Raw genomic sequence first — 19,395 nt, 5'->3', positions numbered from 1 at the left:
GGTAGTCGTAAATATAAGTAAGCTACTTAACATTTAAATTATAGACAGCTGAATGTTAAAATGGACAGTATTTAGTACTTGAACTCACAGGCAAAGTTTTATATGTTTAGCTGTTCTAATAAACAATGTTTCACCAAGAACCCACACAGTTGAATCAATTAAAAAGTGCACAGAGGAGTCATTTAAGTAATCATTCTAGTCATCCTCCATATGCAAATGGTATGGAAAGAAGCACTAACAAATGGTACCATGGGAAGTAACTTTTCCTCTGCCATGAACTTCACAGTTGACGAGCATATGTGTAGATGTACATGCTAGCCTTCTTGTAGATGGATATGATCTCTGCTTTCTTCCAAGTACTGGGCACAGTTTTTCGTTTCAAGGGATTTACGGTAAATTTGGTAAAAATGGGAGCAAACTCAGCTGCAGATTTTATACATAATCTGATAGGGATTCCATTGGCCTTGTAGCCTTGTTTAATTTTAGCTGTTCCTCAATGCTACTGACACTATTACATTATCTGTAACACTCATCTTTGTAGTGGTGTGAGAATTAAAATAGGACAAGTTCTGTGTGTTCATTTGTACAGAAATACTTGAAAATGGAGTTTAGAATTTTTATTTCTGCTCTGTTACCCTTAAGTCCATTTCATGTGCCACCCATGAGGGTCTGGAAACTACTTTTGGTGGAACTGACAGTCTTTACATATGATCAGAATTTCTTTAGATTCTGTGAGATATCTTTCAATAAGATTCTGCTATTGTAGTGACTGAAGGCATCATGTATTGCCCTTTTGACAGTCAAACAAGTCCCATTCAGTATCTCTCTTGCAATAGACTTTTTATGCAATAGTCACTATTCCTTTAGACGTCTCTTTACAGTATCTGTACACCACAGCGGGTCCCTCCCATTATTAACTATTCTGGAATGTCCTCAAAATGCTTTCTATTTAAAAATGGAATGATCTCCAGGGGGAAAATGGTATTGGCTGCATGACCATGGAAGTGTAGCAAATGATGACTAAAAAAATGATGTATAGTGATTGATCATCAGAATATGAAACTTTACAACTAATGTTCTTACTTCTTGCACAATTAAAAGGTACAAATTAACAATTTCAACTTCATATGTCCGATAACATCTGTTAACACATGACATACTATACAGGGTGCAAACAGTAGCTGTTTATAATTAACCACAGAGGTGTGGAGCAAGTAAAGGAGATCATTTTGATATAGCACACATGTGGTGTGTCAAGTAAGGAAACAAAAACTGCCTAAGCTACAACACATGCAGTGTGCGAAATTTTCAATATTCTCTTGCTCTCTTCCCGTAGACTGTTTGTCCTAGAGAAAACATGAATAAGACCTTTTTAGCAGGAAATTTAATGTATATTAATTTTGTACAAGGATCCTTTTTTGCAAGAGGCTGTGCTTTTTGAGTTATTAAAGAAAAAAGTGATCTTCAAATGTACACTCTCCTACACTCACTCTTCCCCACCCAAGCCAATATTTTTATCACCTTTTTCATGGCACTCCCTTCTATCACTGCACAAAAATTTGTGATTACATGGATTATTTCCCATATTCGGCCTTTTTTGGTCTCTGCTGTCTACGCTATCATGCCACTGGCATAGTTGACTATTTCATTAATATTACTGATTTAAACTTTTCCTGCAGAGTAATAAAAGTAAAATTACCTTTGTAAATGTTATGCAAATAATAATTATGTTTACAATTTGATCAAAACCTTAACCTTTAAAAACACAATAGTTTTGTAGTGCAAACAAAATGATTTAACTTTTAACAAATTTGTTTGCATGGGCATCCTTTGCAGCAAGCTCAGAACCTTTTCTTCCTGCACTATGTTTCATTTCTCCCAGATGTGTTTCACCTTTTTCCCTTTAAGGCATCCTCAGTGGAATCTAGAATGATATAGATTTGTAGATTACAAAACAGTTGATGTCACATTTTTATGTAAATAAGTGATTATTACAGTTCTTCACATTTTTGGTTGGCATCTGGTCACATGCTGGAGTCGTAGTGTGCACTCCAGTATGCGTCCAGATGACAGGAAACACAGATGCTAATAAAAAAATGCAAAGGACTCTCAGTAACCACTTACTTACATAAAAAATGAGATGTGAACTGTTTTATAATCAACAAATAACACATATTAAAACAAAACTGTATCATTCTAGATCCCACTGAAGATGCCTTAAAGCAAAAAGGTGAAAGTCATTTGGAAAAAATCAAACACAGCACAGCAAGAAAAGGCGGTTTTTATTTACAAAACAAATATTTAATTTTTAATTTTATGCTTTCACAATTCATGAAACTGGGAGGTAAAATTCACACAAACATCAGTTTTACAATTCGTAAGTGCAAGACTAATCTGTGTGCACAATAATAGCCCAGTCAGCAAATACCAAAAAACGTCATAATCAGAGATAGTTCATGTAGTCTTAAATTTTTGTGCAGTGGTAGGAAGGGGTGTCATGAAAAATGTACTAAAAATTCTGACCAGGTGGAGGTTGAATGTGAGGGTGGAAAAGCATTTGAAGGGACTTTTATAAGTAAAACTGCAGCCTCTACTGAAAACACATACCAGTACAAAACTGAACTACATTAAATTTTCTAAAAAATGATAATAGTCATGTGTTTCTCTAAGACAAATAATATGTGTGAAAATGGCAAGAGAATATTGAAAACCTCAGGAGATGCATATGCGCTGTAGCTTAGGATGTTTTCATGCATCGGTTTGAGGTGGTTTTCCAGCTTGATAGCCCACTAGTTTCCTCTGTAAAATGGTTCATTCTGACTTCCTCTACACCACTGTGGTACATTGTAACAATTATTGTTTACACCCTGTATATGTATCTGCTTACAGTTACTGTCTTTTTCCATTTCCTCATACATTTATCCATTACAATTATTCTGGATAAAGTTAACTGTAATTAATTTTATACCAAGCAAGAAAGATAAAACAGTTGAATTACATAATGTAAGTTTAATACACAAATAGAAATAGCTTACTGGTTTCAAAATGAGCAGCTGCACCACGGAAAAAGTTAGGAAGTGCCGCCTCCAATATCCTCACAAAATCTGCCAGTTCTTCAGTGACTCCAACTAAGAAATAGTGATTGATAAGATTTCTTTTTGCTTCTTCAAGGGCCCACTCATTTCCTGGAATCCTACAAATACAATTTCCCTCAAAAAATACAATATTTGATAAGTTGAGTCTTAAGTAATTTGGAAAGGGATCCAGAAATAGGGATTACTGGAATTGGTAAGAACATCAATAGTGCCCTATCTCAAAAAAATAAAATTAAATTAAAAATTGGAGTTATTGACTATAATATAGAACAGAACTGTTAGTGATTGAAAACTGACCAACACGGTGCTGCATGCCCACAGAAGAATGGAATCTGGAGCCACATATTATCAGGATCACAATCCGGTTGGTTTAACTGCACACATTCATCAAATGTCTGAAATGAAATTTAATGGATATTAAAACAACGATAACCTTTTTATCACAAGGTAATGCAATGCAGTTTTCACTGATGAGAATATTGCTCAGTGTAGTACAAAGAATATCACAGCTTTAGCCTTTCTGTTTGTAATTATTTTACAATTAGTTCTTTACCCATACAAGAGTGAGATTCTTGAAGAATTCCTTCAGAAACAAACAGACAGACACCACATTTTAATAGAGTCTGTAATGGCATTACTATTAAAAGCTGTGCTGTTGCCTTGCATCTGTTTTGTGTATGTATAAATGAACTGAATGTAGAGAAACATTTCACAGACCACAATAGGCAGAGATATGACTTTGAGTCTCCGAGTGGCACAAAAACCACTTTAGCTGTCTGTCTCGTAGGTCACATCCTTGACTTTCCATGTAAATTGATACTCTGTGGAATGTTGCTTCCTTTCGCTGCCTCTGTAGCTGAAAAATAATGGCCTGTGTAATTTGATATTGTTTCTATGGTGGATACAAACCTCAAATAACTTGAACAACACTTTGGGAGCTGGAACAGTTTAATGGAGCTGGAGTATATAAGGAACTTCATCACATAATCATATATTGTCTGCCCCAGTGCCCTAAAGATCTGATATTGTTTCACAAAGTAAATGGTGAAAGCATATGTTGAGGTCACATTTCAAAAAGATAAGAGAGCAGCCTCTCAATATAGGCACAGAAGTGTTGGAAGACATAGTTACTCATATAAATCAGGAGAAACCATGTACTTTAAGAAACACTTGTAGTATGGTCATTTCGCAGTACAGTAAGCTAAAATCACTCTAGGTCTTCAATGTATCCTAAGTGTAAAACGGCTCCATCAGTGGACAGGGAAACTCACTGGATCCTCTTTATTAACTGTTACCATGATTCTGCAGTACACAAATTCAAAATGGGTTCATTACTTGCAATCATTTATAAAAATTCATTATGCCGGCAGGAGAGTAGCAATGTGCTAAATTTGTGACTGTAACAGAAACCAAATGCTATATACACCCAGAGGACTTGTTTCTGGTCGGCTAGGCTAAGAACAGAACCTAGTGTTATGTTTGATCCTGGAAGTACTATAGAGCACTGTCCACAATAGGCAGCAATTTGAGCTTGTGTCTCAGAGTGGCACCCAGATCTAATTCATCACAAATGTCCATTGCAGCGTATATTCCAACAAAGATTAGAAAAATGCCATGTCTACTCTGAAATGAATCGAATAAAAGTGTTTGCTGTCCACTTCTCTAGTCTTCTATTTTTCAGCTTTGCATGAACAATAACTTCTGCACTGAGTTCTTTCTTGGCAATTTTTACTCTAGTGAAACTGCAAAAACAATCATACTTAAAATACAGTCATGAAGGTGTTAGTGACTTGTTCAGAATGGTTTGATAGAACTTATTCAAATGTTTTCCAAGACGGTGAGAGGCAGGAAAAACAAGTGTCTGTGAAACTCCACTTTGAAGCTGATTGATAACATCATAGTTTCACATAGTGTTTTTGTAGTAGTGGTAGTAGTTGCTGTTGTTTTATGATTCATTCATAGATCACTTTAGACATGCCTGGCATTACAATGTAAGAATGACAAGAACAACATAATTCATATGTACAGGCATTTATATACTTACAGATCTAGTTTGAGAAGAACAGGAGAGGTGGTTGGCTGTGGTTCTGTAGAAGGAACCATACAGGCATTTGCCCAAAGTAATTCAGAGAAACAACAGAAAACCTAAATCATGAGCACTGGATGAAGACTGGAGCCTATAACCCCGCAAATAAAAGGCCAGTCTGTTTAAAACAGTGCTACCTCATTTGATTAATCCCAGAGTACAATACTGTATTACACAGCAGTTATTTAAGGCTAGTACTACATTGTTCATTCACTTTTCACTCCTTCATTGCACACACTATACATGTTTCATGATGTAACATTAACAGACTATCAGCTGGTGTCAGGTTGAATGTTTTTTCAAAATAAAATGTAAAAATGTGACTGCGTGCAGTCTGCATACTAATGTCTGCTGTATATCCACTGCAGTGCTTCGAGAATTTCCACGTAAATTCTAGAACCACTTGTCCTTCCTCCACCTCAAACCAATGACATTTTAAATGGAAGTGTGAGACAAATCTGACCTACTGTGCATTGCATGTTTGTGTGTGCAGGTCCAAAAACAGTCACGAGCAAAATGTGGATGTGGCAGCTGAACAACGGCTGACAAGTACCTGCTCTACGAACCATAGAGTTTCAATGTATGTGTAGACAAGAGCCTGTGCTATTTTTTGCTGGTTTAGGGACTGTGATGATTGTTAAGAACAAATGAATAAATGAGACTAGACTTTTAAGTAATTAATGTGTTGGACTTAAAGAAGCAGACATGTTCATATTTTATGGTGGTTATTAAACCAACCCTGCTGTTAATGTATGCTAATAGAGTCTAATTTTTGATGACTTGGTTGACTCGCACAAGTTCGAATATTTATACGAGAAGCGGTCAATTTGTTTTTTGTGGAAGTTGAAATATACCATGACTGAACTAAAAGTATACTTCGAGTACCAAATTATTTCAAGAGTAAAGAGAGAGTCTTATAAATTTCCTTAACCAGCATTATTCATCAGAGAATAAGCTTTTGGAGATCGACGTGGCCGGCTATCCAGAGAAGATCAGCTGTGCATACCAAGTAAGTCAGACTATGGAGAGAGGTGGGAAATTTGCAAACCAGCCATTTATGTGAAAGCACGGGAAATCTGAAAACTGAATTTGACGCTTTAACTACTAAAGTAGAAAATTTTAAAATAGATTTGAAAGGTGAACTAACTAGTTCTTTAAATAGTCACGTAAATCAACTGTTGACTAACTTTAATCAGAGGCAGAATGAGCAATTTCAGGATTTGACAAAGAAGTTAGAATCTGCTATTGAAGATAAATGTAATGATGTAGAATCTGAACTTAGTGAGAAGTTAGGATCATTTCAAAATGCATGTAATGTTACATTTAATGCTGTAAAGCAAAGATTGCACAATTTGAGAGAGAGTGTTGAAAAGCAGGATAAGTTAAAACCAATAGTCCAATCGCAAATTGCAGGCATTAACTTTCGAGTAGATAACGTGGAAAGAAACTTTAAAGAGGAACTAGCAACCTCAGACTTAATAAATATAAGTAGTCCAGAGGAACAGGTAGAGGAAATAATTGACCAAAAAGTTGCCGCGAGAGTAATCTTGGAGAACGTATCTCCTGTCTTATCTTCTGAACTCAAGGTTACCAAGTAAGGTATGGATGAATTATGGCTAGAATTCAAACTTATTCAGGACAAAGTAGATAAGAGGATGACATCTCCTAACATGGTATTGACTAGTGAGGCAATGACGGATTTACAATGGGCAGCCAATTCAGTGTTATCTAGGTAATTCCCTAAGTTTAAGCCGGATGGGGACGTACATCCCACTCATTTTATGAAAAGATTTAACCAAGCCTTGCCGAAGAACTGGGAAGATTCAAAAAAGATTGAATTTGCTGTTGGGTACCTTTTAGGGGAAGCCGGAGATTGGGATACTGTAAATATTGAGAACTTTTCTTCTTGGGGAGACTTCCAGAAGAAATTTAAGGAAAAATACTGGTCCACTAGTGTGCAGGAAAAATTCATATCAGATTTGTGGGAACCGAAGTATTACAATAATACATGGGGAACAATGAGAAAGTATTTCAACTGGCATTTAAGGTGGGTGAAGTACTCAGATACATCAATGGAAGAAGAGGGGCTAGTTCGAATTTTAATCAGATGCTTATCTATCTATGCAAGAAAAGACATTAGAAGAACAAATACGCCGGGAAAATTTCAGAAGTCACAACAAAAGACATTTTGTGTAGCAGCTTGAAAACAGTAGAAGAATTGTTGTCCTTTATGGATGCACTTGATGCCTTAAATAAGGACAGCAATGAGAGTGTACACCAAAGTGAAAATCAGAATTACAAAAGGAATAGTAGAAATAATTTTAAAATACATGAGGCCAACTTAACTAGAATACACCAGCACAACAGAAATAATGGCAATGATAATTATCAGAAGAAGCATCCACCTTCGAATTTAGATCCAGTAACTTCACAGGAATTTGTGCCAAGTAATAATAGAGCACAAAGTAATAATGTAGTACCCAATTTGGTAACCAACCAGTGACTACTAATAATGAGGAAAACAGTGTGATCTGGATCCAGGGGCAGGGCCCAGGTCCTAGAGATACACTAGAAGGCCTGGCTCATAATAAGTATGTTAATTTCATGCACAAAATACCTACAAAAGAATGGTTGTTACTGGAAGAACCAAGCTTGACTACCAGCAATCCACAACCAATAATAGCAGGAACCATGGAGACTTCTGAAGTTAACATATTTACAGACTCAGGGAGTGAGGTGTCACTCATTTTTAGTGCATTCTTTAACACATTATAGATTAAACATTACTTACCGCTGTTACCAGTAACTGGAGTTTTACATATTTGGTATAACCAGAACGAAAAGTAAAGTTGTGAAACATGAAACCCAAGTGAACTGCCACATCTGAAATATCAGATTTTGTCAAACCCCTTGTAATAGTAGAAAATATTAGTAGGTATGTTTTATTTGGTCTAGACTGGTTATTAGAAATTAACGTCATATTAAATTTTGAGGAAAATCTTCTTTGATTTGGTAAATATGACAGTAAATGTTGGGTACCGTTTGTAACTGATAATTACATTGCAAGACAAATAACTGAATGTCAATGTTTACGATTAACTGCTACAGCACGATTGTCACCAGAGATCGATAATGTAAATCATGTACCACATCGAGCTGACATACAAAACAAAGTAAATGAATCTCTAATATTAACCAGAGAACAAAAACAAGATTTATATAAAATTCTAATGGGATATGAAGTAGTATTTCATGATCATACCGGTAATATCAGTGATTACATTGTAAGTTTAAAATCAAAGATGACACTTCATCTTCCTGTAAGCCATATCCAATACCGGTAAGTTTGAAAGAAGCAGTTAAGGAGGAAATTTACAAAATGATTGACAACAATATAAAAGAACGTAGTCCTAGCATCACGAATAACCCTTTAGTAGTGGTAGAAAAGGATACAGGAGGTGCGCGATTAGTGCTAGATGCGCGTATATTGAATACGTATATAGAGACAGAACATGACAGACCAAGTAACATTGATGAATTGTTATCCAAATTTGGAAAAAGCAAGGTTTTTTAGCACAATGGACCTGATGGTGGGATATTGGCAAATTAGGCTACAACCTGAATCAAAGAAGTATACAGCATTTCTGTTTAATTGTAAATCGTCTTATTTCAATGCGTTACCGTTCGGACTAAATATCTTAGTATCTGTATTTATACATGCTCTGTATGAGGCATTAGGAAGAGATTTATTGAAGTATTTACTAATATATGTAGATGATATCCTCATAATCTCTGCTACCTGGGACGAACATTGTCTAACCTTGAGTAAGACCCTCAAAAAAATTAAAGAAAAAGGTATTACAGTAAAATTGTCTAAATCGCACTTTGCACAACAAGAACTTAAGTTTCTAAGGCATATTGTAGGGGTGCAGGGGATTAGACCCGATCCTGAGTGCATAAAAGCTATTAAAGATTGTCCACCCTCTAGAAACGCAAGACAGTTGAAGGGATCTATAGGAATGGCCGGATACTATAGACAGTATACATGGGATCAAGAACTGAATGATCCAAGAATTTTATGTTTATTAAGAAAGGGAATACTGTGGTTTTGGGATCAAGAGGCAAATGATGCATTTGAAAATGTAAAAAGAGCACTGGTAGAATCACCCATATTAAATCATCCGAGTACGGGTGAGCCATGTATAATTTCAACCGATGCACCTGATTAGGGTACCGCAGCAGAACTTTTTCAAGGAGAGTTGGGTCTAGATAATGTAAATTGTAGCTCCATAGCTTTTGCTAGCCGTAGTCTTAATAAACATGAATTAATATACATAAAAAACAAAGATGCTGTAACTTACCAAACGAGAAAGAGCTAGTTGATAGACACAATAAAAAACACACAAACACACACACAAATTCCAAGCTTTCACAATCCAAGGTTGCTACATCAGGAAAGAGGGAAGGAGAGGGAAAGACGAAAGGATGTGGGTTTTAAGGAGGAGGGTATGACTCCTTACCCTCTCCCTTAAAACCCACATCCTTTCGTCTTTCCCTCTTTCCTGACGAAGCAACCTTGGGTTGCGAAAGCTTGAAATTTATGTGTGTGTGTTTGTGTGTTTTTTACTGTGTCTATAAACCAGCGCTTTCTCGTTTGGTAAGTTACAGCATCTTTGTTTTTTATATATTGTTTTACCACGTGGAATGTTTCCCTCTATTATATTCATAAACATGAATTAAACTACACAGCTGTTGAAAAAGAACTATTGGCAACAGTATGGAGTATCCAAAAATTCCAAACACTAGTATGGGGGTCAGAAATCCATGTCTATATAGATCATCAAGATCTATCTCTTTTAATGAGTAGTCAGTTGTTACACAGTAGATTATTGCGATGGATGTTGTTCCTACAGGAATATGACATTACGATACAGTATGTAAAAGGTTTTGAGAATATTGTACTGGACGCTTTGTCTACGTTACCAGTAGGAACAGGAGAGTTAAAATGTATGGAGGGACCCAGCGAAATTTTTGCAATTAATTTTGTGACAGTAGAATATCCGTACACCAGGGTACAAGAGGTGGCCCAAAGAATAACAGAAAACATCCATCATGATCGCTATTTTACAGAAATGTTTGCTATGTGTATTAGGAATTCCATAGCTCCTAATCAAGCAGGAAGGAGGAAAATTATAGGGCATAATTCGTTTTGGAGAGACAGTATAACACCATAATGTTGGCGCATTTGCATTCCAAAGTTAATGGAAAACAAAACTGTGTGCTATATTCATACAGGATATGGATACTGTGGAATAAAAAAGTGTATAGCTCATATGAATAAGTTCCATTATTTTAAGAAGCTAGGACATAAAGTAGCATCCTGAGTTAGGACCTGTGACATCTGTCAGAAGGTGAAAGAGAGTAACACTCATGTTAAATACAAAACGTATCCAATTATACCTAAATCATTACACGATCTTACAGCAGCAGATTTTTTAGGGCCAGTTCCTAAAGGAAACGGAAGAATGTCATACATTTTGGTCATCATAGAGTGCTGGTCAAAATATGTTAAGTTATATCCTATAAAAAGAGCAAATACACAGATGGTTATATGCTGTTTGCAACAGTACTTTCTGGAGGTGGGAAAACCAAAATGATTTCTCACAGATAATGGACCACAACTTGTTAGTAACGAATTTGAAGAATTTCTAGCTTGGGAAGATACTCAAATGGTAATACATCTCAAAACATTATTTTTAGTGGATCCTACAACTGGGTCAGAAAAAGTAAAGTTCAATGTAAAGGACATATTGTTTATTCTCCGAGGGATGTTAACGTTCTGTTTTAATGGATGGAGTGACGACTGTTGAATCCCGAGTTGTTTTTGGTGTTTCTTCTGTAATAAAATTTTTCTGTACTGAATTCGACAACTTCTTATACTATTCTATCATCTCCCACTTAGAGGTTATTAGAAAAACCATACCAGCGAGAATTTGTTATTACATCACCCAAAATTCCTCCTGGTATGTGACTGCGTCATCCTCGGTTGATTGAGGGTTGTGCCTGCTAGGAATTTTTGTTAGTGGGTTGTGCCCACTAGCAATTTTGATTGCATCTTCCTTGGTTATTCCAGGGGTGCCCCTACCTGTCTTCATGACTCGTCCTGGATCGCCCCAACTTATCCTGACTTTACTAGGTGGTGACATGAGGTGGGAATTGGTACGCATATTATCCCTGAAATAAGATAGATTAAATCTGCCTAGCCAGCCATTCTCTCCCACGGTTTCGATTGTAATGTCAACAGCAGCCGACGCAGTCTCCATGTATAGTTAGGTTTTGTTTTTGCCTGTATTACGCCTTGTAAGTAATTTCTTCACCAGTTTTCTGTGCAAATCTGTGGGCAGAAGTCTGAGTGAAATCAATGTCATTATATTTGTATATTCTGTTAATATGAATCATAACTACAATGATTCCAAAAATGATTTTCTTGAAAGCTGTCTGGTAATCGTTTTTTTCACATAGTTCTAAGTAAGTAGAGAAAACCATACCTGGCACATAACTTTCAAAATACTTTCTGAATTCATGAGAATACCATTCTCACACTGAATGTAAGACAATCAAGTTAAAATCATTGAGGATATTTTTCTTAGTAAACTGAATGGAATATTATATCTGTGGAAAACAATATTGTGTGACTAATTAAATGACTGTGATAATGGCATATATAATTTTATACTCGGTACACAATATTTTATACCTTTTACGAGATGTGACATAGACGGGAGGGTTTGTATCGATGTCGAAATGAATGAAAAAGCATGATTTACACTAACAGTAAATCATTACTAACAAAAACACACATCACACCTTTCAAATGACCCTCGCAAACAAGTGTGCCTGATTCTTCACCATTTGCTGTTTCCATACCGTAGCTAAGATTTTTTTCACGGACCTCAAGGGTGAAGGTGGGAATGTCCGTTCTGTACGAGACAATTTAACACCATGCCTCCTCCGGCTTCTCACTCAAGTACTGACGAGGTAGGGATCCTGGGGAAGGGGGATGGGAAGGGTTTCCTGTCTTTGGGGCTGTCTTCTTTCTCTCCTTTGATCCTAGCAACCACATCTACCTTTTTTTCCCTTTCTTACTTCTCATTTGAGGACCTATCTATTTTTCCCTCTTTCCATATTCATCTACTTCTATTGCAGAAGTCCTTCCTAGTTTCCATGGTTTCCAATGAACTACAACTTGTCTTCAGATAAGAAGCCCGAATAATCCGACTTCACGATAACAGTTCTGCATACACACAAAGAAATACGAATACACAAGCAATGAAGTTACAGATTAAAAGATTGTAAGAACTGCCAAGGGTTGTAGGGGATAAAGATATGTGTACATCTGGAAAGATACACAAATTGTTTTTTAAGTGATGGTTCTACATTTTTCCTTTTTTAAATCTTACTTGTGGAATAATTATAAAACAGTGATAAGCAAGGTTGTAACAATCGCGATAATCATTTAAGAAAAGTCAGGGTAGCAAAGACTCTGATGAAGAGATGAATCATAGACTAGTGGGACTTGATCATTATGTGTAGACATAGTAATTAGCATGAGTTGAATAATATTTATAGACATAGTATTTACTAAGATTATAGAAGTTGAGAAGTGGAAGAGGACTCTTGGTATTAGAGGAGGTGCTAAGAAGTGAGAGTGAAGTGTAAAATAGAGTTTAATTTTACTAGGAAATATTTAATTATAGTGTACATAAAGGTGTATAATAGGGCAATGAACCATGAGGCCTACTCATAAAGGATAAGGGGGACGTACCTGGCATTTGCTAAGGTTATAGGGCAGGCATACCTACATAGATATAGGACGACCTGTGGCTTGATGAATAGGGATGTTTTATAAAGGGCCTTCCTACCAGAACAGTAGGAGGAAGCGCACTCATAGGGTCAACCCACATGTAAGGTATAGGCACTGATCCTAGGGGAAAAGGACAGTATCATGACAGAAGTCACACATTTAATAGGAATCACTCTGGTAAGTTTGAATTCTATATACCACTAGCTTTATTATGTTATATGTGAGTTTACAAGGGTCGAAAAGAACACTTGCATTTGCCCAGAGCTCCTCCAGACTACAAACTACTACAAATAATGATACTAGTACGTACTAAGGAAAAAATAGTACAAGAGATTAGAATAAAGAATGAAGTACTCAATTGTCATGAACACCTGGAATTTACAATTGGATAAAGACCAAAAAGAAAAAAAAATGTCTTAATGATTTTTTTAGATATTGAAAGAGCTAACTACAACATTGATTGAAATATTCACGTTTTATAATGAAAGTAAAATGAACAAAAAGGAATAGTTAAATAATAAGAAAAAGGGTATTCATGGTTATTAAAAGAACAAGGTATATTGTTGAAAGATGAACTGTTATTCTCTGTGATATAAATGTACATAACAATGGTATATAAAATATTGTGTGTTCCATCTGACGGGGAATATGTAGTGCTTCGAGAATTTCTGTGTAAATTCTAGAACCACTTGGCCTTCCTCCACCTTGAACCCACAATATTTTAAATAGAAGTGTGAGAGAGACAAATTCAACCTACTGCACATTGCATGTTTGTGTGTGTAGGTCTAAAAAGAGTCATGAGCAAAATGTGGACACGGTGGCCGAACGGCGGCTGACAAATACCTGCTGTACAATCCATAGAGTTTCAGTGTACGTGTAGAGAAGAGCCTGTGCTATTTGATGCTGGTGTTGGACTTGCTAGAAGCAAGACATGTTCATATTTTCTGGTGGTTATTAAACCAACTCTGTTGTAAATATATCCTAATAGAGTCTAATGTTTGATGACTTGGCTGACTCGCACAAGTTTGAAGTGGTGAATCTTTTTTTTGTGGAAGTTGAAATATACCATGACTGAACTAAAAGTATTCTTCGAGTACAAAATTATTTCAAGAATAGAGAGAGAGAGAGTCTGATAAATTCCCTTAACCAGCATTATTCTTCGAAGAAGAAGTTTTTGGAGATCGACATGGCCGGCTATCCAGAGAAGAAGATTGGCTGTGCATACCAAGTAAGTCAATCTATGGGAGAGAGGTGGGAAGTTTGCAAACCAGCTCCACATTGCTTCTTGTCATCTAAAGCATTAGACTACTTCCAGCAAATTTAGGTTAGTGAAGACAGAATGTTATGTTCATAACACACACTGAAGGGAAGTAACAATTTGGCTGGATTTCTAAATCTAGAAAATACACTATCCAGTGACATTAATGCAATCACCTTTCCAAAAGCCTGAATAACCACCTTTTGCAGTACAGTCGGCTCCCAGACATGCAGGAAGAGTGTCAATGAGATACCGGATGGTATCAACAGGGAGTGGAACCACGCTAACTCTGGTGCTGCGGCCAGCTGCGCTAGGTTTATCGGCTGAATATCCATGGCGCAAGCAGCCCAATCGAGGTGGATTCTTGACTGGGTTTATATCCATGGGGTTTGGTGGCCAGGGGCATGAAATAAATTCATCCTGGTGCTCTATGAACCATGCACATAAACTGTGAACTATGAGATACATAGCATTTTCCTGGTGGTAGATGGCATTGTGTCAAGGATAAACAAACTGTATGTAGTGGTAGGCACTGTTTCCAAGGATAGATACATACTTGTGTATGCTGGTAGATGCCATCATGCCAGGGAAAAACAAGCTCGATGCAGTGATGGGCATGGTTTGCAAGGATACACACATACCTGTGTTGCCCAATGTGCCTTCTAGAATGATGAGGTCACCCAGGGAATGCCACAAAAGCATTCCTCAGACCACAATACTCCCTCCTTCAGCCAGGGCCCTTCTGACAATTGCTGCAGGATGTTTGCTTTCAGATGTTTCACACTGTACAAGCCAACGGCCATCTGTACGATAGAGCATAAAACATGATTCATCTAAAGAGGCCACTTCTTGTGACTCAATTCTAGCCATTGTCACCAGTGACCAGCAGTCAGCACAGGTGCTTGAAGCAGGCACCTGCTACTGAGGCACACATTCAGCAACTTCTCCTGAATGGTCACTGAGGAGACACTGTTGGTAGCTCCTTGATTCATCTGGGCAGTCAACTGCTCAACAGTTACAGATCTATTTGCCCATACACATCTCCACAGCTGTTGTTTACCCCTGTAATCTATGGTCTGGTGCACCACAGCTGCCTTGGTCCCATTTTTGGATAGTTCCATTTAGTCATGCATGGTATATTTTAACCACAGTGGCATTTAAACACTTTAGAAACTTAGCCATTTTGGAAAAGCTTACACCCTTGGCTTGAAGGCCAACGGTCATGTCCTTTTGGATGTCAGATAAATTATTCTGTTTCTGCATTACAACAACGACTGTACTATTTTTTGTGTCCCCTGGCATGCTTTATATACCCTCCCTGATTGTGCTGCTACCTGCCGCCCGTGAGTGATTATTGCACATTGGCATCGAACATAGGTGATGGTCCCATTAATGTGAATGGACCAAGTATGTTGGTTAGCTGTAGGTGTGAGAACTATTCCTGAATATCTTATTAATGGAGCACCATGGGCACTTTTGTGGCATGTCCATTGTTTCACAGGTTTTAAAATTCTGTGAACTTTCCTGTCAGGCAAATGTAAATAACACAACATACTACAGTGTATTCTGTCACCCCAGGATGCCAGTCTCACACATCTGTAAGTGCAGGTTCCTATTTTAGCTGGTATGATAGGTCAAGGACATCCAGTAGACTACTACTGTATCTAGGCTCCACAAGCCACCTTTTGGTGAGTATAGGAGGCTATTTCTCGTACTCATCCCTGTTTTGTTCACAAATGCTACGTGGGAAGAACGTCTGCCAATAAGCCACATACGATCCCCAATTAATTTATCTTATTTTCCCATCACTGTCATTTTGGGTAACAGAAGAAATATTGAATTTAATTGATGAACGGAGAAAATATAAAAATGCAGTAAATGAAGCAGGCAAAAAGGAATACAAACATCTCAAAAATGAGATCGACAGAAAGTGCAAAACTGCTAAGCAGGGATGGCTAGAGAACAAATGTAAGGATGTAGAGGCTTATCTCACTAGGGGTAAGATAGATACTGCCTACAGGTAAATTAAAGAGACCTTTGAAGAATAGAGAACCACCTGTATGAATATCAAGAGCTCAGACGGAAACCCAGTTCTAAACAAAGAAGGGAAAGCAGAAAGGTGGAAGGAGTATGTAGAGGGTCTATACAAGGGCGATGTACTTAAGGACAATATTATGGAAATGGAAGAGGATGTAGATGAAGATGAAATGGGAGATACGATACTGCGTGAAGAGTTTGACAGAGCACTGAAAGACCTGAGTTGAAACAAGGCCCCAGGAGTAGACAAAATTCCATTAGAACTACTGACAGCCTTGGATTACCCAGTCCTGACAAAACTCTACCATCTGGTGAGCAAGATGTATGAGACAGGCGAAATACCCTCAGACATAAAGAAGAATATAATAATTCCAATCCCAAAGAAAGCAGGTGCTGATAGATGTAAATATTTCGGAACAATCAGTTTAATAAATCAGGGATGCAAAATACTAACTCGAATTCTTTACAGACAAATGGAAAAACTGGTACAGGCCGACCTTAGGGAAGATCAGTTTGGATTCTGTAGAAATATTAGAACACGTGAGGCAATACTGACCCTATGACTTATCTTAGAAGCTAGATTAAGGAAAGGCAAACTTACGTTTCTAACACTTGTAGACTTAGAGCAAGCTTTTGACAATGTTGACTGGAATACTCTCTTTCAAATTCTAAAGGTGGCAGGGGTAAAATACAGGGTTCGAAAGGCTGTTTACAATTTGTACAGAAACCAGGTGGCAGTTATAAGAATTGAGTGGCATGAAAGGGAAGTAGTGGTTGGGAACGGAAAGAGACAGGGTTGAAGCCTATCCCCAATGCTATTCAATCTCTATATTGAGCAAGCAGTAAAGGAAACGAAAGAAAAATTCGGAGTAGGTATTAAAATCCATGGGGAAGAAATAAAAACTTTGAGGTTCACCGATGACGTAATTCTGTCAGAGACAGCAAAGGACTTGGAAGAGCAGTTGAACGGAATGGACAGTGTCTTGAAAGGAGGATATAAGATGAACATCAACAAAAGCAAAACAAGGATAATGGAATGTAGTTGAATTAAGTAGGGTGATGCTGAGGGAATTAGATTAGGAAATGAGACACTTAAAGTAGTAAAGGAGTTTTGCTATTTGGGGAGCAAAATAAATTATTGTGGTCGAAGTAGAGAGGATATAAATGTAGACTGGCAATGGCAAAGAAAGAGTTTCTGAAGAAGAGAAATTTGTTAACATCGAGTATTGATTTAAGTGTGAGGAAGTCATTTCTGAAAGTATTTGTATGGAGTGTAGCCATGTATGGAAGTGAAACATGGACGATAAATAGTTTGGACAAGAAGAGAATAGAAGCTTTCGAAATGTGGTGCTACAGAAGAATGCTGAAGATTAGGTGGGTAGATCATGTAACTAATGAGGAGGTATTGAATAGAATAGGGGAGAAGAGGAGTTTCTGGCACAACTTGACAAGAAGAAGGGACAGGTTGGTAGGGCATGTTCTGAGGCATCAAGGGATCACAAATTTAGCATCAGAGGGCAGCGTGGAGGGTAAAAATTGTAGAGGGAGACCAAGAGATGAATACACGAAGCAGATTCAGAAGGATGTAGGTTGCAGTATGAAGAAGCTTGCACAGGATACAGTAGCATGGAGAGCTGCATCAAACCAGTCTCTGGACTGAAGACCACAGCAACAACAACAACAACAACAACGTCATTTTGTAACATGGATAAAACATTTTAACAATAAATCTCCATGTGATGCACAAAATCCCTCTTACAACACCTGCCACTGGAGTTTGAGCAAATTCATAATGTCACTAAGAAACGTAGTTGGTGCAGGTTTCTTCTTCATAGACTGTAACAAGTTTCCACGTTGAGTCATCGCATCAGACAATGATTTTTAAAGGTGTTCATCACATGAACTGACTAGTAGATATCGAGTTGAATCCTATACAGCATATCCGTTATGCAATGGGAGGAAAAAAATTGAAGCCCAACAACTGATGTCAGGGACTCTGCCAATTCTCCAAACAATGTAGGGATCTGTAATAATGTGGCTGTAAAGTGTCAAATTACATAATGCCAGTTGCTAAGTGCCTTGTGGTGACATGTGGGTCATAACACATGCACAAAAGGATTGTTAGACAGGCTAGCTGTGCTTGATGAAGTCTGCACCACACAGCAGTAACAGCCGGAACATATGGGAAGATGTCACCACCCAGTGCACCAACCCATGCTGTGAGCTATGTGACTGGGGGCTGGGTAACGGTGCTAAATGCACATCAGAACCTTGTATACAGCTGCGAATTTTGAGGCAGATTCTTTAAGAGACAAGCCACATTACCACAATGCCATGGCCTTACTAGACAACAGAATGACTTGTCACCGCCAGGTGCATGCATGGGTTCGAGGCCTGGTTGTGCCAGCTGCCCCCTGCACTGCATCTCCTTGAGGGACTTGGTGCCACAACGCTGCTGACCTGCGTTCCATGCCTACTGTAGCCAGACTCCTCCCAGGGGGTAGCGGATTGTCCCCCACATGTGGAGGTCTTCACTCGCCTCTGCAGTGAACACAAATGAACCCAAGTCATTGGGTGTGGCTGTTCAGCAGTGTAATGGAGTGGCGGTAGAAGAATGAGAGCACCACTGACGTCAGAGCCTCAATCCTCAGTCAGACCACTGGTTGTTGCTCAACCTGCTGTCTGCAACGCGACTGTGCATGCACCCCTTTCCCATGGTTGGAAGCCAGCCACCTGCTAGCTGTGGCCAGCCTGAGTCAACAGAGAGGAACATGTTTGCCTCTCATTGCTAATGACATAATGTGTATTTGAAGTCTAATAAAATGTCTCTCTTGACGTCCTGTATGTCACGGGGCCCCACTGGTCTGTCACTCCAGGTACTCACCTACGGGGCACTTCACAAATCTTTCTCAGAAATGGTACTAAGTTCCAACAGAGCTCTGAAACAGAACATGTTGTAGCCCTGCCAAGTAGCTAGGGATAACCACATACACTATCAACTGCTTTGGTGCTGTAGACGATTTTTCTCGCTTTTTTATTCTGTTTTTAAATGTTC

At 38.0% G+C, this 19,395-nt stretch overlaps 1 protein-coding gene across 1 annotated transcript in view; it reads right to left on the bottom strand.

The window, feature by feature from the left end:
- Positions 1-19,395, bottom strand: part of LOC126272021 (heparin sulfate O-sulfotransferase) — a 77,676-nt gene that overhangs the window by 33,834 nt on the left and 24,447 nt on the right. Inside the window, exons 5-6 of the mRNA XM_049974515.1 lie at positions 3,393-3,490; positions 3,036-3,193 (exon numbers count right to left, since the gene is read on the bottom strand). Of these exons, the coding sequence (XP_049830472.1) occupies positions 3,036-3,193; positions 3,393-3,490 (256 nt within the window). The remainder of the gene's footprint in view (positions 1-3,035; positions 3,194-3,392; positions 3,491-19,395) is intronic.

This window comes from Schistocerca gregaria, chromosome 5 (genome assembly GCF_023897955.1).
Source record: "Schistocerca gregaria isolate iqSchGreg1 chromosome 5, iqSchGreg1.2, whole genome shotgun sequence".
Classification (NCBI taxonomy): Eukaryota; Metazoa; Arthropoda; class Insecta; order Orthoptera; family Acrididae; genus Schistocerca; species Schistocerca gregaria.
Note: the sequence above shows the minus strand (reverse complement) of the source record. Positions and strands in the feature narration are given on the sequence as shown.